The following is a 26,110-nucleotide window of genomic DNA, read 5'->3' on the forward strand; positions in this document are numbered from 1 at the left end:
TAAATCTATTTTGATTCCCCTTCAGCCCCTATTCCTACCAACTTTTCAGTCAATTACTTTTCTTTATCAAATCAAAACATCCTCAGAAAGCTTAGAAACGTTTTTCTGGAATGAGTCTAATTAAATAGAACGAGTCAGTTATTTATGAGTAAAAAATAGTATTTCAGACTTTCCGTGCATTTTCTGATTCATTGGAAACAAAAGGAGTTTCTGTAACAGTGTGAGTGAACCATGAAGTGTGCATGTTCTTTTAAGAAAGGCCAAGGGTGCAGTTCTATTTTCTTAGCTCTGCTTTCATATTTATGTGTCTCATTTCCAGCTCATTGCTGATGCCTCAGTTGCGCTATCCATCACCACTTTTATCCTCCTTGTTCCTCAAAAAGAACATAAAATCCTTTTTTATGTGGTGGTAATATTATTGCAAATAAAAGCAAATACCAAAATCTTTATTAGTCTGCCAAAATAATAAACTATTTAATAAAAGCATGCTGTAAAAATAAGGTCATTTGCATCACTCAAGTTACTTGCAGGAAACACAGAGAATTATTGGTCAAAAAAGTACAAGCTGACAGCAATTATTTCTGTTGTTCATCTGACACACTGTGCAATAGGGTTAAATTTTTCTTGATATTTTGCATATTTTCTGGATTTAAATGTTTTTAATATTGCTCAAAACTGATGTACATTAGAAAAAAAATTGAAAGTTTATTTCTCACAAAATAAGGATTTCTTCTTTGTAAAAAGATTTTTGGTAAATAAAGAGGACTAACTAAGCTAATTTCATTTTTGGTACCTTTTTCACAAATGTGGAAGCTGACCTTCTGATAACCTTGATATTCCAAGATTTATTGCCTAAATACTTACCATCTTAATATCCATTATTAATTTTATTTACTGTGGATTTGTGTCCATGCTTCAGCTGTATAATTCCCCCTGTTTCTATTCACCTTTTGTCATTTCTGTATGCACACCAATATAAGATGTTTTATTTCAGAAGGTTAGTTTAATAGTGAAAGTTAACAATAAATGTGTTATTTCTAAATAAATGTCCAATGTTTGATCTTTTAGCCTATTGTAATATAAACACTTCAATTCTTTTTCCTTTGCAATTTCTATCCCCAGCTGGCATATTTGCAAAGATATTATTGATATGTTCATAGCACAGCAAAATCAGTAGCTGTGATAAGGATTAAAATACATTTCTATGGTCCTTACATTCTTAGGAACAACCTGCACATTAGCTCTTCTGCTTAAATAGCAAACATAATTAAGTAAACATTATAAATCTTTTCAAAATCAGATATTAATCATTTACATTACTTGTTTTGTGATGACATTTACAACTAAGAAAAGCTTCTTAAACTCCAGTTATTACTGTTTTTATTTTAGAAGGCCTTTGCCTATGGTTGTTTGCTTTGGGATACAAATTAACCATTTTTCAGGTTATCCTAAGAAAATGAGGCACAATTTCTATAACATAGGATAACTCCATTATAAAATTTGGACATGAAAGATACTACTTTTAGAGGGAAAAAGGGCAAATAAATTCAGATACTATGTGTTATAGCTAAATTATATCCCCCAAAATTCATATTTTGGAGACCTAACCTCAATACCTTAGGATGAGACTATATTTGCAGATAGGAGTTTAAATAAATCCGCAAGCTTAAATGAGGTCAGATGGGTGAGACCTAATCCAATATGACTGGTATCTTTAAAAGAAGAAAAAAAATGGGACACACAAAGAAACACCAGGGCTGTGCATAACAGAGGGATAACCATGTGAAACAACAGCAAAAAGTAGCCATCTGTAAGCCAAGGAGAGAGGTCTTGGAGGAAATCAACCCTGCCAGCACTTTGATGCTGAATTTCTGGCCTTCAAAACAGTAATAAAATACATTTTTGTTGTTCAATTCTCCTAGAGTATGATATTTTGTTATGGCAGCCTTATCAAAATAATGCACTACACAATATAAATAGAGATTTTAAAATCTATTTGTGATATCATGCCAAATATAGTAATTATTTTGATCAACCTTAATACTCAAATTGATGAATTTATCCACAATACAACTGACAGTGTATTCTCATTCTCATGGCAGAACAAAAATCCAATCTGATCCTTAAGTTCTATATTGTCACACAGATACACTCTGAAAATTTTGCTCCATATTTGAAGTTCTTTGTATCTCAGAAGTTTTTAACCTCGAGTTTACAGACCACAAAGTCTCTTGGTATATGTTGTCAGCCACATTTTATGGGCATCACATATATTCATCATAATGAGGAGAAGTATGTTCTCCCAATAGTTAACAAATTAAATCTCAGAATATTTTATATGACAATTCAGTAGGCAATAAAGATGGTTCCCTAATGGAAAAGAATTTAATATTATGTATTTTAATTAATGGATTTAAATGGGCAAGGGAATAATAATGAATGATCTTGGTGATACATAGTGAGATATTTAACAAAGTAAAAAAAGTCATGAGACTTGAAAATTTTGTTAGAAAACCAAGCAAATCATTCTCCCTCCCTCCCCCCTTAAGTGTTAGGACCCTTTACTGGCTTTCTGGGCTTATAAGGATCACATATATTCTGAAGAATTTACAATATGGTAGTCCCTAAGGAAAACATCCACAAATATGGTGAGTCCAATCTATAAGAAGAGCCTGAGATCAAATTTCTAACTAGGGCCAAGCACTGGCTTTAGATCTATGACACTATGGAATAGTTCCTAGATCACAGTTCTTCATTGATATTATCTACAAAAGATTTTAAAAACTCTCTTAAATAGAGCTGGCAGCTCCCAAGTAACACTCTATAGATTTGTCAACTGTGAATTTATCTAACTTTTTATTGCTATTAATCCTTCTGGATTCATTAAATTCAGTACTAGGGATATGCTCAAGGAAAACACTCATATGTGAAAGAATCAAAGAGCTGGAAGATATAAAATCTATGGTGCTACCTCATGTCTCAGCTATCTGCCATCAAACATACTGTGGGTATAGTGTAACAGAGAAGGCAGGCCATCTTCCACATTCAGCCTGGCCACTCAAGATTACATTCTTACTATATTTAATGGGGACTCCAAGGACATTAGGATTGATTGTAACCTCTCCTAGGGACTCTGGGATGAGTAGACATCAAAGTTTTTTTTGTGTGGCCAGCAGTTTTAAAGTCTAGCATAGAAGCATCAGTTGGTTGCTGTTCCGTTCTCAGCCAGTGGAGAGTCCCTGGTGGAGACTTAAGTTCTATAAGACTTAAGTTCTTTCTTAAGTTATATTAAGAAATATTTGATAAGGGGGATGTCTGTAAAAACGACTAGAATTCCTGCTACTAAGAGGATTGTGGGTTTGTAGCATTATAATCTGCTTTTAAATATATATAAAACTAAATTTTTTAAATCACATATGGCACTTTTTATAGATTCCTACATTCCATAGAAGGAAAATACAGACTAAAGATGATAAACATCTAAAATCTCAAAATAGATCCATAGTTCAAATTTAGAAAAAGCTAGTATTTTTCCACAACACCAGTGTTTCCCTGTCTGACATATCCACTTCTTGCTTCATAAAACTTGGGAGTCTTTATTCTTTATATTTAAGACAGCTACCTGTAAAATCACCATACCTTGGGAAATGAAAAGAATGCCTGTTTTGAAAATGAAAAGCAATGGCAGAAAGTTAGAAGGACCTCTCACTGCACATCCTAAATAGTTAAAATAAAATGATTGTAGATATGAGGAGGTACCATAAGTAATTTTAAAATCTCAAGGGGCTGGGGTTGTGGCTTAGTGGTAGAGCACTTGCCTGGCATGTGTCAGGCACTGGGTTTGATCCTCAGCACCACATAAAAATAAATAAATAAAATAAAGGTATGTGTCCACCTACAACCAAAATAAAAATTAAAAAAAAATTGAAACTCAAGCAAATTGATCCATGTTTTGAGTCTGTAAAACAGATAACCATGCCTTCCCATATGTATTTCATTCCATAGTACATAATTAAGACATTTAAAAAATTAACTAAAGAGCATATGTGATATCGTATTAGCTTCTGTGGTGATGTAACAAATTGCCACAAGTTTAGTGATTTAAAACAACAGAAACTCACTCTTACAGTTCTATGGTACACATGTCCAAAATCAGTTTCACTGGGCCAAAATAAAGGTGTCAGCCAACTATGCCCCCTTGTAGACTTCAGGGGAGAATGCTTCCTTTTCTTTTCCAGCTTATAGAGCTGGAAAATTGAAGCATTTATTCAGATATTGTAAGCAAGTCTATATGTTTTTAAGGCATAGGAATAACATATTTAATGTTTACTCTGCACCAGACACATATATAAATGTTTTTATCTAATTTGTACAATTACACAAAACAAATTATGAAATAGGTGGATAGGGAAACGGAGGCATCCAATGTGAGGTTACCAAACTTGTCCAAGGTCAAAAGTACCCTACTTATTTAAATTATCTAGGTCAAGTATTTGCATAAATAAATAGGCTTATAAAATTATTTTATATTGGTTATTCTAGTACAGTCTGTAGTTGGTAGACTAGCAGTAGTTACGTGTTCTATTTATCAAGATTATTTTCAGGCAAATATTAATTTCCTTGCTTTGGTATTTTTACTTGGAATGGTTTATAAATAATAAATCCACTTGTTTCTCATTCTTTCTACCAATAATAACAATCCTAATTTTAACTTGTGAGCACCTTTCTTTCCACCTTAGGTCACAAAGTACAGGATAGGGTTACATAGAGAAAGCAATTTCTCTACCAAAGGGGCTTGCAATTGCAGACTTTGGTAGGCATTGACATATGCTCAGCTGCTGTTGTTACCCAATAATTGCTAGTTCATTTGAAAGTCTTCTCTGATTTTGTTCCTCATGGGTTTTTAAAACTTCATTTCATATCCTTGTTTTCAATGGCTCCTTATAGGCTTACAAATGGAAACCTGTTTTCTTATATTTATAAGTCAACTATGTTCTTGATTTTCTTTGTCACAGGGCAGGGTGAACAAAAACAGCTCTGCTGTTTAAGATCTTTTATGCATATTCCTTAATCTATGGAGCTTTCTCCAAACTTCAGTAATATGGTGCTGTGTAGGTAAAGAGAAGATTTTTTTATAAAAAAAAAACCCACAATTTCTTCCTAGAGTTTTAAAGAACACTTCTTAAGTACTAGAAAGTTGTAAAATTTGAAGACACAATGAAAAGTTCATTTTTTTTCCAAACCTATTGGCAAGGATTATGTGTTTCAAATCGCTTACAGATAGACTTTGAGTATATGCCAAGCATACCTGGTTTGTTATCTTATTGGATTATTTCCCTTCTACAATCATCAAATTACTTCATTGCCCTTGTTCCTTAACTAAATGGAATGACCCTCCTAGTGAGACTTTCAAATATCAATGTTATGTTGGAGAAAAATAGTTTTCACCAGACTCTGGCCTTTTAGCACCTCTTAACCCCGGTACTATTTAAAGCTCATACATTTCCTCAATATCAAAGAATAAACAAACCATAATAATATCATATGTGTTTATAGAATATAACCAAGAAATAACATCTTAATGAAATGGTGACTAACTGGCTGTCATGATTGTTCAAGCCATATTTAAATAAATCTAATGGGAAAAGATTGATTTAATTTTTAAATTGTGGAAGATACTAAGAGCAGATGATATTAAGAGTAGGCCCTGTATAATCATTTATTTGAGGAGATCTGGGAAATTACAGATATATAATAACACAAATGGTTAAAAGAATCTGAAAAACATTATTCTTATTACTGTAAGTTTAGGGTGATCTATACAGTTTTTAAATTAAAAATTTACTGAAGAAGAAATATCTGAAATAGAACAGGGAGCAGGTTCCTCAAGTGACTTAGCAGCTTTCATAATCATCAACTGTTACAGTGAAAACAAAGATTTCTAATCTTAGAACTTGGCAGGTGAGGGAGTAACAGATTTCCCAATATAATGTTTTGATTTTTGAGAAATAAGTGGATTTGTTAGTTTTTTTTTTTTAATCTGCCAGCTCCACATTCAGTCATGTATTTTATTACCCACTTGGGATGTTGATTACAAATATTTTTAATTAAAGGGATTCTTGGTTCTCTATTAATTGAACAATTTCTTAGATATTTTGCCTTTGTAGGTATCTATAAAACTTAATATATATAGAATATGTCGATATGAGCATATACATAGGCCTGGAAAAGAGGGTCTAATTAAGAGATTTGGGGATTTAGTAGTAGAATTTCCTTTCAGACATTATTTGGACCTGTTATCTTATTAATTTTCTCTCAATTTTTTGATTTTACTGATTGCAAATGTCAATAAGATGGTGTAGGGTTGTTTAAGATAATTTTACACTGTGCAGCATACCATCTTGGATTTCTTTCAGTGCAATGAATGTTGTATTAATGAGGGCTGTTGTCAACGCAATGCCAATAAAACTGCCAATTAAGACAAGAAAAGGTACTTCTAGGGATTTTTTAAAACATAAACTAGCTGAAAAACTGGTCCATATAAAGTACATTGAAAAAATTAATTCCCTACTAATAAAATGATTTCAAATACACTAGTTTATACTTAAACATTTTGTTCTTCCCCAGTCTCTACAACAGCCTTGTAAATGTCCCATATTCCCTCACCCATTTCAAGTAACCATGTAGACTTTAGGAGAAACAAAGTCAATGAATCTATTGCCCACATTTATGCATTCTGAAGTGAGTTCAGGTAGGGAAAATATTGATCAAGTCAATATTTGAAAACTATATGCAAGTCTCCTATAAAACATTTTACATAATGAAAACAGATCATCTTTAAGTTTGTCTGAAAACAGAGAAATTATAACCCAGAACATTAAGAGTATTTTTTTTAATATGGTGGAAATGGAACACAAGCCAACATCTCAAAAATATGGTACTTCACCCTGACAAATTGTGAAAATGCCCAAGTTCCATAATATTACATTTTGCAGACAAAAGCATCTTCTTTTAGTACACTCCTTTTTTTCACTAGGTCAGAGTCCCCTTTCTTCCTATACATTATTTTTTAGATCTGAGTATGATTTGTTGTAAAGTTCTTTATGCCTAAAATTCTTAAATGCTTCAAATATCAGTTTAGTTTCCTTACTTATCAATAAAAGTTGAAAAATCATTGGTAAATTTTTTTCATGACACACACAGTTAGAACCCTTTTAATGTTTAGAAATGGTATAAAATTAACCATACTCTCTGGTTATAGTTATTTAATAGTATGTTGATTTGTTATACATTTATGCCTACATGAACTTGGTAATTCACTGAAAACATCCCTTTCACTCTTGTAGACTTCATGTCTTGATTTAAGCAAGTCTGTTTTTTTTTCTTCTCTGTTAGAAGAAAAAATATTATTCTTTAAGATATCACTTTTGCTTAGAGATCATCTAAATTTTTTTGTCCCTTATGGTCTTAGACAAAACACAAGAGGCCTAACTAGGTCCCTGTATCAGTGAAGAATTTTCATATAATTGAGATTATTTCTTTTATATTACTCAAACTCGTTTCACTCATTTGCCATTTACCCATTATAACCCATACAACATTAAGTGACAACTATGTCAATTAGTATGACTAAGAAATTTTAAAATAACATAACCTCTTCCCCTAAGAGATGTATGTTCTTCAATGTCTTAGCAGGGAAACAAAAGAGAATTTAATGAAAGAACTATTTTATAAAGGTGTGGGTAGAGCTGAAGAATCAGGACAGGATGTTAAGATATCCAGGGACTGGCAACCATGGGAAGTCTAAGTCATTTCTAATCCTATAGAAGGTATGTGTGTGCAGTGCTGATACCTGTGATCATGAGGGCTGGGGCTATGGAAGTGGGGCCATGAGCCTGAGGTTGTATTCATAAAGAATACAACTAATCCAGAAACATCACATGACATTTAGAAGAAAGGAGGGAAAGAAACTTTGTGACTTCTCTTTCCTTTCCCATTCTTTTGCATGAGCTTCCCATTGGCAAACTCAGAAAGCCAAAGGGCAGGGACCTGAGTGTTACAGGGCATCTGGGAATCCACATTAGGGCAGATCAAACCGAGAACAAATTGGGATCATAAGAGGCAGCCTCTAAGCTGGCCCCTGATGATTCCTAACCCTTGATATTTATTTGCTTGTATAACATTCTCCCCTTGAGAGTGAACTGAATGTGATATACTTCTAACAAATATAACATGTCAAATTCTTAGAGTTTCACTTCCAAGATAAGGTTTCATCTTGGCCTGCCTCTTGGATATTCTCTCTTGTTCTCTCACTTGCTCACTCTCATAGAAGCCAGCTGGCATGCTATGAGCATGGAAATAAGAGACATCTCCAGCCTAGCATGGAATTGAGGCCTTTGGCCCAACAACACACGAGGAACTGACTCCTGTCACTCTACATGAGTGAGCTTGGAAGTAGATTCTTTGTCAGTCAAGTCTTTGAATGAGGTGTTAGCTCTATGAGAGAACCTGAGCCAAAGAAATTAGCTAATCCATGTCTGAATTTCTAACCCACAGAAAACTGTGAAAAAAATAAAGGATTGTTTGAAGATGCTAGATTTCAGGGTAGGGGTAATCTGTTATACATCAAGAGATAACTAATAAAAGGAAAGAGAGGAACAGAATAAATGAAACAGCTTACCATTTTTTGCCTTACAGCATTCATTTTTTTCTCTTCAATCAGATGAAGAAATACCTGCCCAACAGAAGATGTGACACCAAATCCCATCAGTTAGCCTACAGTTATGGAGTGATTTCAGTCCATTCATGTTCACTACTAAAATTTACAATATAACATTAATTTGCCATCAGAACTTTTTATATTTGAGATCAGAGAAAGGGGGAAAAGAAAACTGTTTCCATTCTCAAGGCAGGTTCTAAGGGTCTTGGGGGTTCTAAATTGTAAATCTCATCTAGGCTTGCTCAGATGTCTCCATCCCAAATATTAGTGTGTCATTTCTTTCTAACAAGTGAATTCTAACCATGGACCCCAAGTTAAGAAGTCTTGCTTAAAACTTCCACAAAAACTTTGGAATTCCTTCATGCTTTGGTTTGAGTCCAAAGTGAGCTTATCTTTTTCTTTTAATAAGCTTCTCAACACAGAAATGGCCAGTCTGCCTCGTGATCTTTGTAATCATCATCTCCTGAAGCTAATATAGAAAATCATATTGATGAAACAAAAGCTCAGAGAAAGTGACTATAATTAAAATGGTCATATTTTAACATATTACTATAATTGTGATGAAGAATTTCCAAATTTACATTCTCTTTTCATAGACTAGCTCTCCCAGTTTTTCATGCAAATTGCTGTACTTCAGAAAAATATGGGTTTCCATTAAAATAAAATAATTTATTCAACTGTTCCTATAGCCATTAAATTTCCACTTAGAATTTAGTTTGTTGTACTTTCAAATTCATTTAATTACTCAGAAACATAAAGCTGGGCAAAGACGACTCTTCAAAAGTTTTCACCAGAGTCATGAGATATTGCTATGAGTAACTTCAGACTATACATGTTCCATGATAAAAAATAAATGACAGATGGGTATGATGTTCGTGATGCTTCCAATAATTTCAAAGCCAGAGTCGACCAGTTCTAAATGATTGATTCAGAGTCCAGGACATTTATATGTTTGGGCAATATTTGAGAAATAGAATGAGTGTAATGTTGAGCCTGATGTCATCAGATTTTAAGTTCACTTTAAAGAGAAATTCTTGAAGAGAATCAGTAGTTGAATATATATTCTCTGCTTCTCTTGCAAAATGTTATTTTCCAGTGAGATTCTCAGGGAAGACTTTTTTCATTTTTAATAGATTATTATCACAGTTCTAGAAATTTAGAATTGTAAGAATATATATTATTACTTTTTAAAAATTGAAAAGTAGACAGTTTTATGATTCTGAAACTTTATAATCTTGTTTGAAAGTCAGGAAACTTGGGTTCTAATCCCCGTTCTGCCACTAACACACTGTGTAGCCACAAACTAATTACCTGATAAATCTGTGTTTTGGTACTTTCATTTTTAAATTGAAAAGAAAATATATTTCCTTCAACCTATTTCACAGGGTTATTATTAGAATATATGAAATAAAACTAGTTAAAGTACTTGGAACTTGTCAAAAGAAAGATGGTCCATAAATCCAAGTTATAATTATATAACACTGTATATCCCAGCAGACTCGAAACATCTTGAATCAGAAGAAAAATGAGTGCAATTATAAAGAATCTTGAAAGAAAATTTTTGGAATAGGGAATATTAAAAATATCAATTTATCATTTTATAAAAAGTTTTTCAATGATGCTATCTTACAGAAAAAAATCTGGTAATGGTGATTGAAACTTAATGATGATTAGTGTTATTTCTAACACACTGGATAGGTGACAATTAACAATATTTTCCTCATCCATTTCCAATTTCATGAGATAGTTTATAAGTAGAATGCATAAGACTTTGGCTACTGATTGGGGAAAGACAAGGGAGAAAGGAAAGGTAGGGGTTAGCTTTCAACCAGATTGGTAAGCGCAATGCCCTTTAAAAACAAGGAATGATTAAGTGTGAGTTGGGATGACAGAAAATCTGGTAAGCCAAGATATCGACCTTTGATCTGTATGTACTCGAGATGCAAGTGTCTAGCATTCTTTAAATCACATTTTGGAGTGCTTTACTTAGTTCTATTAGCTAGAATTTGGAGATGCTGGCATTCTTGATGAAGACCTTAAGAAACTATCTTTCTTCTTTACTATACAGTAGTTAAAAAGAATGAGATAAATCTATAGTGATACAGAATAATGTCATAGATATATTTGAAAAACAAAGTATAGAACAGTGAATATAGTATGCTCCCCCAGGTGAAAAATAAAAGTGATATATGCTTACATATTCATAAACTCATTCTGGAAAGATACAGAAAAATGGGTAATGTGTTGCCTCCCAGGAAGGGACCTGGGGGACTGGATTTCTGAGGAGGGATAAAGAATAATGTTATTCCTTGCTCTGAAATCTACATTGTCTGATATGTATATAGTCACTCCAGCTTTCTTTTGAGTAGTGTTTGCATAGTATTTATCTTTTTTCCATCCTGTTACTTTTAATCTGCCTGTGTTTTCATACTTAAAGTGAATTCATTATAGACAGAATGTAGTTGGGTCTTGCTTTTGTGTTCAGTCTTTCTCTGTTTTAAGTGTTCAACATTTACATTAAATGTGATTATTGATATTATTGGATTTAAATTTATTGCTTTGATATTTGTTTTCTGTCACATATTTTTCTCTATTCTTTCTTTCCTGACTTCTTTTAGCATGAGTATTTTATATGATTTCATATATTCTCTATTTCCTTTTTGGTTTATTAAATATAATTCTTTGTTTTGTATTTTTTCTGTTTTTCTTCAGGGTTTACATATGACAGATGCTGTGATGAGTACATTTGTATGTATTTAATTCTCACCTCTCTAAGTAGGTATAAATATCCTTATTTTATGGATGAAGAAAAACATCTTGCTGAATTTACAAATTAATGTCTCAGAACTAAAATTCAAACCCAGTCTTGTCTGACTCTAAAACATATTTTGTAGTATTAGGAAAATGTTGGAATAACCTTTCAGCCTTTGATGTAGTTAATAGTGCATAAAAGGGAAATGTGGGCTAAAATCTGAACTGTTATTATAAATTATTGAATATATACATAGATATTATAAATAGGTAAAAGCCCTAAGCATCATAGAGTGCCAGAATATGGAAATAAAGTCAAGAATTTGGTACTACATATCTCTCTCTTTCTAAAACAGAAGGTTTAGAAGCAGAGAATGAAGATTTAGCTATTTGCAAAGATAAAATCTTACCCTTAAGGTAAACTTTTAAAATATGTTGCTAATATTAGTATGCAATGCAAATTTCCTTTCAGATGTTTATAACTGACTAGAAACTGCTTGAAGTCAACACAGACTTTGAAAATATAAATGGAGGCTTTATATTTTATAGGCCTCCTATCATCGCTAACACTTCCCTGAAATAAAATACCTTTGATACAGAAATTCTAGAACTCTTACTGTTTGGGGAAAAGAATTACAGAAAAAGATATTCCACCAATGTATGTAAGTGTAAGTTATTTTCTGTAATAGTTATTCTTAGAGTATAAAATGAATATATTAAGAAACGGAATTAACATAATAATACTGCTTACTTGATAAAAGAAGCTGATTTCATCTTCACTAAATAAATATTTTGCCAATTGAGATATTAATGGCATATAATAAATTTACTAATTTTAAGAGTTTGATCAAATTTTTTCAGTTGCACAGCATTGTGTAAGCATTACTACTATCAAAGTAAAACAGGTTCCCCATTTGACAGTTTCCTCAAGACCCCGTGTGTTTGACCACTTCCCCTCACTCTTGATCCAGACATGCTGACTTGCTTTCTATCATTGGAAATTTCATCTTTTCTAGAACTTCATGTAAATTAAATTTTACAAAGTATAGTCTTTTGTGTTTGATTTCTTTCTTTTTTCACACTTTTGAAATTCATCCATGTCACCATGTGTATTGCTAAGCAATATTTTATGAGTATGCATATATCACAATTTGTTTATCCATTCTCCAGTTGATGGAGATTTGGGATGGTTTTTATTTTTAGTTATTATCAATAATGCTGCTATAAATAATCTCATACAATTCTGCAAGAACATATGTGTTTTACTTTCTAGGGTAAATATGAGAAGAATTTCTGAGTTATAAGGTAAAGTGTGCTTATGCTTATGATCACACTGTTTTACAAAGAGATTGTACCATTTTTGCACTTCTACTAATATATCAGAGTTCCAGTTGTTCTATGTTCTTGTCAACACTTGATATTGCCATCATTTTTAACTTTAGCCATTCTATTGGTTGTATATTGTTATCTCATTATGGTTTTAATTCATCAAGCAAAATTTTGACAAAGGGAAGAGATACATTACCAATTTGTATTATCCTATTAGCAAATTAATGGGCTAAACTATACAAACTCTGGCATGAATTTGCTTCTATCAGTTCCATATAGTATGATATACACTGGATAAAACATTACAGTTGAGTTTTTGCAACTATGGAAACTGAAGAGTAGACCCTATATTTTCCTATAACTTCATTAAGGTATGGCCTACATGTGAGAGGAGTCTGTGAATCAATCAGGTGTCTTTCCTCCCTTCTTCTTTCTCTCCCTACCAATTATCCATTCTTCTATCATCTACTTTATTTACAAATATAATATGTTCATTTTGAAAACTCAAATAATATGGAAATGTATATATGAGAAAGCAAAAACATACATTCAATTTTACTACCAGAGACATCACCATTGACATATTGGTGATTTTTTCAGGCCTTCCTTTATGTAAAATAATAAGACTGTGTTTTTAAACTGGACTACTTAATTCTTACAACAACTACACATGGTAGATAATATTCAATTTTACAGTTTGGGAAACTAACAGAATTTCAGTAAATTGTCTAATATTATAAACTCAGTAAGTTGTAGTGTTCACATTCAATTGAGGGAATCTGACTCCAGAGTTTTAAACCATAATCTAGACATAAGCTGTGTGTGAATGTATGTGCGTGTGTGCACATGTGTGCACATGTGTAGCCTTTGCATGCTAATGTAGTTATGCCACATCTCGTAGATATATTCACATTTTAATAAATATAGGTATACATCACTCTTTATAGATTGCAGAATGTTTTACTTTATGAGTGTACTATAGAATATTTACTCTCTGGATATACCATAGTACACTGATTTAATAAATTCCTTAATTATTGATATTTAGCTTATTTTCTACTTTTCAATATTATAACCAACAATGCAAGAACCACTTTGGTATATACAGTTCTATACTATTTCCAAATATCTCCTTAAGATATACCCCTAGAAATGAGAATGCTTAGTCAAAGTGTATAAACATTAAAATTTTAATACATAACACCAAAGTAGTTTTTAATGAGATTGTTCCTTTTGTTTTGTTTTCTACATTGGGGATTGAACCCAATGGTGCTCTACCACTGAGCTACACCTCCAGCCCATTATTTTTTATTTTTCATTTTGAGACAAGTAAGACAACTTACACTAAGTTGCTTGGGTTGACCTAAAACTTGTGATATTTCTACTTCAGTCTCTCAAGTAGCCAGAATTACAGGTGTGTACCCCTGTGCCTGATGAGCTTATCCTGTATTCTTGCCAATATTGAACTCTTATCATTTTTTTAATCCTTGCTATCTTAAAAGGTAAGAAATGATATCATGTGGTTGTTTAATTTTAATTTGTTTGTGAACAGGGCTAAACAATAAATATTTTTAAACATAAAAGTGATGCATATATATTCTTCCAAAATAGTCAATACAGATTTATATTAAGTAAAAAGAAGTCTTATTTTTCTATCTGTTTCTTCAGAGTATCGCTGTAACAGTTCAATATATAACTTTCTAGAGATTTTATCATCTACTCACATATTTCTGCATATCTACTTGTTAAATTTTGCTTTTATACAAATGGAAATACATCTGGGAGAATTTTTACATTTTTCTTCAAGAGTTACACAGTATTTCATATGGTAGTACAATAATGCAATAAACAGTTCTGTTTGAGAACATTTTGATTAATTATAGATTTTTTTTCAGTAAATATCATTAAGTACTTATTACATGTTAGTACTATTCTAGAAATGAATAACAAAAGTTGCTGCTCTGATGATTTCAATTCTGCAAATGCTACTGTAATGGACATTCTCGTAGTACTTCTTCTTTTTTGTTGGGTATCCAACCCAGGACCTTGTGCATGCTAGTGAAGTGTGCTACCATTTATCTGCTGCTCTAGTACTCTTGCACATTTTTGCACATATGCGAGTGCAAAATATTTCTGTAGAAAAAGGTATAAATGTTTACATTTTTTGCCAAAAGAACATATAAGAGGCCATCAATAAGTTTTAGATGAGTGAAAGAATAAAGATCATTGTACTGTCATGTGTAACTAATTAAAACAAATAAAAAAGAAAAACACTGAAATAAACAAAAAAGATTGCTCTTAACAGCTAAATTATAAACTCAAGACATAGGCAGATATGTTTTATTCAGTGTACATAGAGTTTACTAATTTGAACTTACTCTCTAACCTTTACAAAAAAGGAATTAAATAAAATGAAGATTTCTGTCACCTCTTGAAAATCAGTCTCTAGTAATACTGGCTCTACATGTGCACCGGGTGGCTATAAACAAGTGATAAGTGAGTAGTGATTTGCCACAGTCCTCAACATTCCAAACTGCCTTACACCAGACCATTTTATTCATTTATGTTAGTTTCCTAGATCCTATAGATTTTAAATGTGTTGTTCTCCATTAAGGAATAAAAGAAATTTTAAAATGACAGACTCTTGGTTCCCTAATGCTTGCCAATTACCTCATATATCAATTTATATAATCAAATTATTGTCAGCAAAAGTGTTGTTCATCTTGGAAGCAAAGAAAAAGGAGATTCAGGAGGTCAATGATGGGAATACCTTTCCAAATATAGCCTGAAGATAGGATATTTTAGCCAAAAAAAAAAACCAAAAAACCAAACAGCAGTATGTTTCAATGGCAGATTATAATACAGTGGTTAAGGGCTACAATATCTGGGTTCTAATCTTGGTTCTATATTTATTAGCTCTAGGCCTTTTAGCAGGCCATTTACTTCTCTGTGTTCAGTTTCTTCATTTGCAAATTGGGATAACAATGAATCCTACCTATTTCATAAGTTTGCTATGATATTTAAATGAGTGACAGCCCATAATAAGCAGAAATTATGACACAGATTATAACATTTACATCCTCATACCTTTACATTTATGTTTCAAATAATTTTGTTTCTTTTTTTCCCTAAATCCTCACAATGCAACCTTCTGATGGCTTTCTATATATCATGACTTTAGGGAGAATCGCTGAAATCTTTTCAAGGTTTTTGAAAAGTAACTACCTGTAGCATTCTTGATTTGATTATCTGAATCTTTATCAATCAGCACATCAGTGAGATGTACTGCCAAGGAAGCAGAATTCAGTGACAGCTTGCAAATTTTATTACCAGCAACAGTGTTTGGCTATGGAGAGTTTCCTTAAGTAAGCTGGCAAAAGATTGAGCTTTTTGAGGCTAATTTTTCTGTTCACCTATTTTGTTGATTCTACAAGCCAATCTATGGTCATTTGTATTTAACAATTTGAAACTCTCAGAATGCCTTTGAAAGGTGAATCCTGGGCAAGATATTTCAATGTATTCCTGACAGAACTGCTTTAGGCAATACTGATATGTAAAGTCATGTTGACATGCACTGGGTTAAAGTTCTCTTTATCGCTGTCCACATAGGGGTCTTGCTAAACCAAGTGTTCTTGAAAATTGGGCAAATTATCTATAGGCAAATGCATATTAGTAGTTAAAAATAAGTCTTCCCTATTAACTTAAAAAACATTTTGCCACGATTCAATATTAATATATTAGCATGTTCAAATTAGTATGTTTGTTTGGAAGTAAATTAAACATTTCCTAAAAAATACTATTGTTTATAATTTAGACTTTCACAAATTTAGCTTGGCTTTCCTTCAAATACTATTCTTACTTTTCTTATTCTCTATTTCTTATTCCAGCAGGGCACAGTATCAACAGTAGTATAAACATTCCTGCTCTTTTTTATGTGATTTTGGGAGAGTCACTTTATCTTGGTGTGGTAGCCATGGAGGTGTCCTACTCAGATCTCCCCTCAAAATTACCTCTTATGGAAAGCACAGATGACTGACAGCTATCAGTTGCCATACACTTGGAATTCATGTCAGTAATGGTTCTCTCAGGTTGCTTTCAACATTTGAGCACAATGAAAGTACTATATCCAGGTCTTGCCTGTCTGCACAGCCTTAGGTGGCACTGCTAGCAGAATGCCTCTCCAGGCTTGGAATCTCACCCAGCAGATCATCCACAGAAAATTCACTTCATAGACAATTTGGGTACTTCCTTTTCTATGTCCATGAGATGTCATTGTTATATACTATACTATTTAGATGAAACTCACCTCATAAAGTACTATAAATGCCTGCTGAAGTCACAGCTAAGCCAATAGCTCAGAGATAATAATCTGCAAGGATGGTGGGCTATGCTTCAGGATATATCATGAGCACTACATTAGAGATCTCCATGAGGCACTGCGTTAGTAGGATTACAAAAATCTTGGAACAAAGGCATGGAAGTGAGAATGGGCTGTTTACACTTATTCCCAATCACCCAAAGGAGAACTTTGTGTTTTGCCTTCCAAATCTCTGGGCTGGGTAGAGTTAGAGATTTTGGTATTCAAAGGTTTCCTCTATCGAAAGGGGGCAGTATAAGAATTAATTAAACTATAATTTATGTATAGTTGTAGGACATTTTTGGTTCTTTGCACCCAGAGTCAGTATGCAGGGAAAATGATTATCAGGAGAATGATTACACATGAAGAACAAAGTAATATACATGGGGAACCCAGGTTATACAGCCTCTTAGTATTTCTTTTTCTAAATGTACTTGTGAATAGATAAATGCAGCAACCCAGACTAAAAAGATGAGGATGACCAAGGGTTACAACTCCTTATAAATGAATGCTTGGATTTTACTATCAGGTAAATCAACACAATTTGCTTAAGTGTTAGCTGAGAGTGAGGGGAATATGAAATGGATAGTGAAGACAGGACAAGTACCAGTGTGGCCTAAGACCAACTGCAATAACAAGGACTATGGACTGTCCCATTGACCTTACTTTTCTAAGCTTATCCTTAGGAAGAAAGGTTTATAGGAATCATGGAGAAGTTAACTACAAACATATGAACAGGTTTGTAGTCTCTAACTTCTACACTACTGAATTTGCTTCCATCTGTGAATCTACACTAGGTACTTTTAAGAAATAAAGATAAAATATTATTGGTGCTTTTCTTGCACTGCTCTCAGGCAGTGACTAAGCACAACAGAGATACTGAAACTGGCCATTCCTGCCCACTTTGAAATTCCTCTGACATACCACTTTGGTTTAGGGCTACCTATCAGTCTGGGCAAGATTTTCAGAACTGCATTGCAAACTGGAATTCTTATTGCTTACTCTTTCCTTTTCTTCTTTCAGTTTTCAGCTTGCATCACAAATTTGAGTCTCTCTGCCTTCTGCTCCTTCTCCTGTTTTCCTTTCCAGACATTTTCTTCGATCAGTCTTTCACACATCTAATCCTGGCCGGCATTTGCTTCTTGAAGATGGCTAATGACACACTGGGCTTTTTGTTGCTGCTGTTGTTAATTTTGGAAAAAGAAAATGATATTCACATTAGGTGATTGGAATGATTTAAGATCTCAACAGGAAAAGCAGAGAACAGCCTAATGTTTAGCTTCTGATACAACTTATTTTTGTTTCTTTTCTTTTTCTTTCTTTCTTTCTTTCTTTTTTTTTTTTTTTTTTTGAGAAAGGGTCAAGAATTGCTCTGGTTTAGTTCAGTTTAAATAAAAAATCCCCACTTTTCAAAAAAAAATTATGACTCTGAGGATAACTGATGGCTGTGTTAAGACCATTTCAATTTATTTTATTTTCAGAAATGCAAATATATCTATTGAACTATAACAAACTAAACCTAGTATGTGTACGGTGGCCCTGACTAGATGTTTAGCATAGAGCCTTCCATGGTAATTATGAGAAGATACAGTGAGGAAATATAGTAGTTTTTTAATGAGACAATACATATAACACTGTTATATTAGGCAACCAGTTAACATTTCATTAATTGATAGAATTTATGTAAAATGTTTTCAAAGGGGAGAAGAGATACTGAGAGAAAAAAACATTCAAGGGATAAAAAGAACCTGAAGGAAAGATACTTAAGGAAAACAAAGATCCTAAGAGGAAGCCAAGGAGCTGGGCAAAATGGGACACCATCAAGCTAAACAGAGAGTGATTTGAAGAATGGCCTCAGCATTTTTTCTAATATATAGTATAACCCTAGGATATACACACTGTAATGAATTTGTTGAGGATGTCTTTTAAAAACTTATAGAGCAGTTAACACAAACATAATCTTAAGGATGTGGTTTTAGAAAGAGAACCTCAGTATCTCCTCTCCCCATCTTTGTATGAAAGTAAAGGAAACAATAACAGGCAGAAAATACAATAGGAATTTTGGGGATGTTCTAAATCTATTTCATCAAAATCACTCATCATGTTAACTATTACTAAGTTTACACAATCTCCTAAAAAATGATGGGAAAAGGCCAGAGTAACCTTCCTGGCATTAAAATTACTCATATTAGCTTTTTGTGACCCTGGATAACTGGGCTTCACCCAATCCATCCAATTTATTCCCTCCTATCTCCAATACACCCTCTCAACTTGTCAGCCTGGTCTGCCCACTGCTGTCCAACATACCATATGTATTCCTGTCTTTCTGCCTTTGTCTGGAAGGTACACCAGCTCCTTCTGTTCAACTCTGCTCATCTTTTAAGCCCTATCCATACTCTAGCTTTCACCCTGTAGTTTAGTTTTTGGAGTTCTTACCATGTGCACCACCTAACGTGTTGCTTTCTTGTTGTTTGTTCAATATATTTTCTCTCTCCAACCAGACTATAAACTACTCAAACACTTGACTCACTTTGCAAATATTCAGAATTGTGGAATTTTAAAACTACATGATTTTAGAAGCTAAAACTGATATGCAAATTATTACTGTGTAGTCAACCATACCAAGTACTTGGAGCTAATGAAAACAGTATGTATAGTGACATTAAATGCCTACCTATGCACACTAAAGGATCCCAAGTTTCTTACATATACTATCTTATTTAGTTCATCATCCTCATAGTTCTTTTGCTAAAATCCCATGTCTCATTCCTTCAATTTTATTGGTTCTATCTTCAAAATAGAGGTGGAATCCTCTCACATCTCACCAAATCCAGCATCTTGACTCTAAGCCCCAGCATTTTCCTCCTGAATCATGGTTTCCTAATAGATGTGTTTTCAACATTGCACAATGTAACCTTTTCAAACTTTTAAGTCATGTCTCTGTTCTAAAGCCTGCAAGGATCTACAAGATCAGACATGATCTTCCCTTCTCTTTACTCTGACCTCTTCTCCCACTATGGCTGTTCAACCTACTCCAGTTATACTCATCTACCTTGTTCTTCCATCATCACACAATGCACAATGCACGTAGTGCATTAGATGTAATTTTTTCTTCTGCCTGGAACACACCTCCAGTTATATACACTGCTGTTTTCTTTTAAAACTTAGTTCAACTCACCTACTCAATAAGGCTTACATTGATGCTCTATTTAATTCTGTATTTGCCCCTCTGTTTTGATTCTTTTCAATTTTTCTTTTTAGCACATCTCACTTAACATACTATTTCGTTTTTTAACCATATACTATGTTTGCTTTCCCTACTTCCATATAAACGCCATGAGGGGAATGGTCTGTTTTATTTATGGATATATCCCCAAGAGCCTAGAACAGCCCTGGTTCATGTAACACCCAATAAAATACTTTGGTGAATTTATTTTGATGCTAGATTTTCTTGCTGCAAGGCAACTGTTCTTTGGTTTAGAGCCCTACTTAGTTTCCCAGCTTCTGTGTTTGATAAAAAGCAGTAACCAGAGATGGCCTAGTCATAGGGCTAGTCCTGGAATTTCAAATCACCACAACCTTGCACCTGAGGGGCTCAATTTTACACCCGGGCCTCACAGGTTAAGAGGACAGAGAAGCTATAAGCCAAATAGCTAAAGTGTGTAGCTAGTTTCGTAGGGGTGGTTGAGGGAAGGATGGAAGGAAGGAAGGCAAACCTCCTCTCCTTCTTTCATCTCTTAAGCACATGTGACTTCGAACATCCTCCAACTGAAACATATCCAGTGCCACCTGGGTCCGAAGGTGCGGGACAGGCCTTGCCCTTCTCCCGGCAGCTTCAGTGCCCTCACTTAGGTGGTTATGCTGTGCCTAAACATTATTTTTTTAGGGGGACCGGGCCGCCTCTGCTACAGAGTGGAGGCGCGGAGGCAGCGTACCCTCAGCGCCCAGACGTCCCGCAAGCAGTAGAAGGCAGAGCAGCACGAGTCCGCGAACAGGCGGTGGAATGAACGCCCGCGTGAGGCCCCGGCCTCACGAGCGGCAGCTGCGGCTCTGACCCCGCCCCTCCCGCCGCACGCAGGCGCACTGCATCCAGCATGAGGGTCGTGGCCCTGATCAGGTAACCGGGCGTTGGAGCCGCTTCCCTCTTCCCCGTCTGCCTCTGGTTCCTTCCTGCAGCCTCTGGCGCCCACTGAGCCGGGGTCGGGGTCCTGGCTGCGGTTCTGACCTCGGCGGCTCTTAGCACCTCAGGAAGAGGCGGAGACTTCGGCCTCTAGGTCCGGCTTTGGCTTGCGCTCCGCCTTTCCAGCGGTCGCTACCTTGGGTCTTGTGCCCACACACTCGGATTCACCTGGGGGAACTTTAAAAAAAAAAAAAAAAAAAAAAAAAAAGTCCTAACGCCTGGGTCCCACCGCCAGAGGCGCTGGTTTAATTACTCCAGAGTGGCCGTCCGCGGATTTTTAAAAGCCATACTGGGCCTTGAAGTTATGAGGGCCACTGCTTGATTCCACGTACTCAGTTAATTAACTCCTGCCCCTTTTTTCCCGGTTTTCTTTGAATTCTTCTATGATCCCCTTAAGTTCACAGATCCGCGGTGTCCTACCTTTCTCCCTAGGCTTACCGGTTCCCCCCTGCCCTTTCCAGTAAGGTCACCTACTTGTGTGGCTTACCTGAGCTATGTGGATTGCTTATAGCATCTTCATGTTTCTGTCTTGGAGCTCAAGTACAGAGTGGGAATCTCTTCTCTCCTGATGGAAAAGGAATTGTGCCAGTTTTATGGTACATCTAGTTGCAGTTGCTTCGGATGCTCGTAGTTGTTCTAGTGACATGTTGAAATATATCAAAAGGAGTTTAAAGTACATGATAATCCATCATGTTTAGGTATATAGATAAATGAACCAAACCAGTCCAGTTTACATATCTCTTTACTCAATCTATAAATTGAGGCAAAAGGAAACATACTAGCAATATTACAAAAGGGAATTTAGGCTAATAAATATTTGTTTTATGAGATTTGGATTGGAACAGTGTATCTGAAATATGCTGCAATGATACATTCAGAGATTTTGTAGATTTCATAACGTTTAATTCAATGCTCTACGTAATTGATAGTAGTTGACAAAATTGATCAATTAAAGACTCCAGATTCCAGTCCCTCTAGTGACTGAAACATTCCAATTTCTCCTACTTCAACGCCATTCTTGGAAAACTAGACTAATCATTGTTAGTCACACTAATCATTGTTATTCAGTAAATTGCCCATGTGAAGGGAATGATTAAGGTTTAAACGTTGTGGGTTTCATTTGCTCTGGAGATATTAAGAATTAAAGTGGCCCAGGAAACGAACAATTCACATCCACAGTCATTTTTCCAAAAGTCTAAGGATTAAAGTAATACACAACCTTAGACTTACTGGTGGGGAGAAGATCTGTGTAGTCTATCACACTAAATATTCTGTAATGTACATATACTGTATAATAATTTACTAAAGAAAGCAGTGTTGGAAAACTCTTGCTAAACTTTAATAGCTATACAAATATTAGATATGCCATAAGAGTGAATACAAAACCATATGTATATATACATATGCTTATGAGATATATATACATATACCTATGTATTATTTATTATATATATGTTATATATAATTAGGTATTAGATATATGCATTTAGATTTGAACATAGTGAATCTGTTTGCGATTTTGTTTGTGTGTGTAGGGCTATATAACAGAGGTAGGATATGTGTGTGCATTTTAGGGAATAATTGAAACTGAGGTTGTTATGTTTCCTTAGACCATAATATAGAACATTATATTCCTGATACATAAACAAGTGTCATCAGATTTTACAATTGAATAACACCTTGAGTATCATTTAAGCAGGCTGTTCTGTAATTTTATAATGAAGCATATAAACCCAAGCAGAATGAATAACTTAGCTTAGTATCTGTGAGTTGGAAACTAAATCTCCGGTCTGTAGGAATTCTCACTTAATATATACAGTCATGCCCAGGTATTTATGGGATATCGGTTCCAGGTTCTCCATGGATACCAAAAATCTGCAAGCGCCAAATGCCTCAATGTTATATATAACCTATGAACTTCCAATCATCTTTAGATTACGTATAATACCTAACAGTATAAATAGCTATCATACTATATTGCTTAGTGAATATTGATCAAAAAAGTGTACATGTTTAGTACAGAAGCAATTTTTCAAATATTTTCAATTGACTGAGTCCATGGGTGTGGAACCCATAGAAATGGAGGGTTGACTGTACTTACATAATTCATGAAATTTTAAGAGAAGAGTAAGGTAGTCAGCATTTCCCAAAGTTTTTTGCCCTTGAACACTGTTTTGTTCTTTGACTGTGTATGTTAGGTGAGAAATCCTACAGAGCAGTTAACATTTGGTTGGACACTTGTGTTTTGTAGAACACAATTTGAGAAATAATACTTTGAAACTATACATAAAATGTTAGCATATTTTAAAATAAATTGTAAGGTTAAGTTCTGATTGTGAATGCATGCTTTTCTATCTTTCATATTTGATAGAATTAGTTTCTTTTTGTTTGGGGAAATAGAGTTAGTGATATACAACAGGGGAAGTTTTGAAAGACCTACTTAGGTGAATATCTGAATCTGATGAGAGGGAGCAAGGGCTTTTTTATACATTGTCTTTTGCATGCTCCCACTCCTTGAGAAGTTCAGAAAATTTGTTGTATATATACAGTGGTAGCTGAAGTGGTCATAGTACTGATGTCTACTAGAATAATTCAGCATTTTGTGTTTCATCTCTATAGAATCTGAAATCATGTATTTAACATTTTGTCATGAAATTGGGACTTAGTTTTAACTTAAAGGGGTTTTGTCTAAAGAGTATATGTAACAAATATTTAGCTAGGATATAAGTTTTTAAGTGTTTTTATTTGTAAAGCACTTTTTATGTTAATGAAACCTCTGTCACGAACCTAGGAGTTATCATACTTTATTTAGAATGCTCTTTGTTATAATGGTATAATTTTATAAGATCTCCTAAGTTGCAACCTTTGATATTCAGATAAATTTTCTTATGTTATGGAAATTAATGTGTGTCTTATTGTATTCTTGTTATGAAACAGTCCCTCATAAATTTGGAAAATCTGCATAAATAATGTGTTCTATTTTGATATCTAGCTATTCTATGTTAAATGATGGTCAGTAACCTGATAGTTTATGTATGCTTTCTCTCCCTTTCTCTGTCTCTCACTCTCTTATTAATTTATTTTTTAGTGGTGGGAAAGACAGCTGTTATAATATGATGCAGTGCATTGCTGCTGGGCATCAGATTGTTGCTTTAGCAAATCTAAGACCTGATGAAAACCAAGGTAAGTTTATGATTTTATTAAGAAGTTCTCCAAGTGACTGAAACTCAGATTCAGAATTGCACTTTATTATATGCAGTAGACAGAGGGGAAAAAAAAAGAACCAGTGAATATTTAGCCAGATAAGATGTTCAATTCTTCATAGAAATCATTGTTGTTACTTACATATCCTTTAATTTTCATAACAACTCCTAGAAAGAGGCATTATTATTCTTTCTTTTAGTAGATTGGAATACTGAAGCTTTTGAATTTAAGTCTGTTCAAAGTAAAATAGCTACCACAAACTTTTCAGAGCTGAGACTTGAAAACTCTTACTTCAGAATACACTGCCATTCCACTACACCTTATTTCCAAGTGTTGCAGGCAATATATAGATAGGTAAGATACAGTTTCATTTTGGCTTTTCCCCCCTTTTCTTCTTTCTTTTTATTCCCCCCAATTAGAATTTTTTAAAAAATATATATGCTCATGAATTTGCTTTACGCTTTTGTTACATCTACATAATTAAACTGCTAAAATGTAAGGGAGAAAAGATTAGCACTGGCCTAATTTACAATTTTTGCTTTTCTACGTGTCTCTTCTAATAAGATGTTTTTATCATCCCCATACATAATATTTTTTCATACTCTATGCTTTTCATTTACTGTTGTTTTAGAATGAATTAAACGAGTAATATATGCGAAAACATTAATCATAGTCTCTGGTGTGAAGTAGGTATCCTGCAAATTTAGTTGAATGAGAATATTTCCTTTCTTCCCTTTTTTTTCTTCTCCTCCCTTCAGTCCTCCTTCCCTCCCATCTTCCTTCTTTCCCTTTCTCCTGTGCCTTCTTCTCAGGGCTGCCAATCTGTAGTATTTCTATTTTTTTTTTTTAATTTTTAAAAAAGAGAGAGAGAGCGAGAGAGAGAATTTTTTTAATATTTATTTTTTAGTTCTCGGCGGACACAACATCTTTGTTTGTATGTGGTGCTGAGGATCGAACCTAGGCCGCACGCATGCCAGACAAGCGAGCTACTGCTTGAGCCACATCCTCAGCCCAAGTATTTCTATTTTTATCTAATTTTATAGTTGTTTCTATTAATTTTCTCTTAGCCTTATAACTCCAAGTTAATTGATTATAATTTTTGAGAGGAGAGTTCATAACTTTCATCTTCCGTGGAATATTTCTTTGCATTTGGGACTGGTCTATGACCCCGGTCAGAGTTCACTCAAGAGTTTGTTGATGGACAAATGAATAATGAACATACTTGAATTAGCTCTGGGATAGAGAGCAGTTATTTCAGTAAGGTATTTGAATTTTCTTTTCTCCTTGTGACCAAGACCCAAGTAATGTTGGAAGCAATGTGGAAAAATAGACGTCAGAAGTTTTTTATAAAAAGAAGTAGAACATATTCTATAGAGAGTCCAGAGTTAATACACACTTTGAGGGTTCTGATGATGAGGAATAGCTACTTTTTTTTTAAGTAGTGAGGTTTTTTTTTGTTTTTTTTTTTAAATGCTCTTCTAATTCTAAAATCAAGAAAGAGAAAACTCTCTTAGGGTAATCAAGAATTGTACTGTAACCTATATCTTATAAAAGAAGAAAGTGCATCTTT

General features: G+C 34.0%; 1 protein-coding gene and 1 long non-coding RNA gene across 18 annotated transcripts in view; one reads left to right on the forward strand and one right to left on the reverse strand.

The window, feature by feature from the left end:
- Nucleotides 1-22,005, reverse strand: part of LOC120886482 (uncharacterized) — a 91,621-nt gene extending 69,616 nt beyond the window's left edge. The window contains exons 1-3 of the long non-coding RNA XR_005729453.2: nt 21,824-22,005; nt 18,159-18,337; nt 8,681-8,734 (exon numbers count right to left, since the gene is read on the reverse strand). This is a non-coding gene — a long non-coding RNA (uncharacterized LOC120886482). The remainder of the gene's footprint in view (nt 1-8,680; nt 8,735-18,158; nt 18,338-21,823) is intronic.
- Dph6 (diphthamine biosynthesis 6) overlaps nt 21,123-26,110 on the forward strand; it is a 415,070-nt gene continuing 410,082 nt past the window's right edge. For 14 of the 17 annotated variants that reach the window (XR_013438851.1, XR_013438852.1, XR_013438858.1 and 11 more), the window contains exons 1-2: nt 21,123-21,273; nt 24,425-24,519. Coding sequence is in view for 8 of the 17 variants with exons in the window: in XM_078049870.1 (XP_077905996.1) it covers nt 21,251-21,273; nt 24,425-24,519 (118 nt within the window). In the remaining 9 variants the exon portion in view is untranslated. Of the gene's footprint in view, nt 21,274-24,424; nt 24,520-25,440; nt 25,556-26,110 lie in introns of those variants that run through there. The other 3 variants (XM_078049876.1, XM_005337126.5, XM_078049872.1) reach the window with 2 other exon arrangements.

This window comes from Ictidomys tridecemlineatus, chromosome 5 (genome assembly GCF_052094955.1).
Source record: "Ictidomys tridecemlineatus isolate mIctTri1 chromosome 5, mIctTri1.hap1, whole genome shotgun sequence".
NCBI classification, from domain to species: Eukaryota; Metazoa; Chordata; class Mammalia; order Rodentia; family Sciuridae; genus Ictidomys; species Ictidomys tridecemlineatus.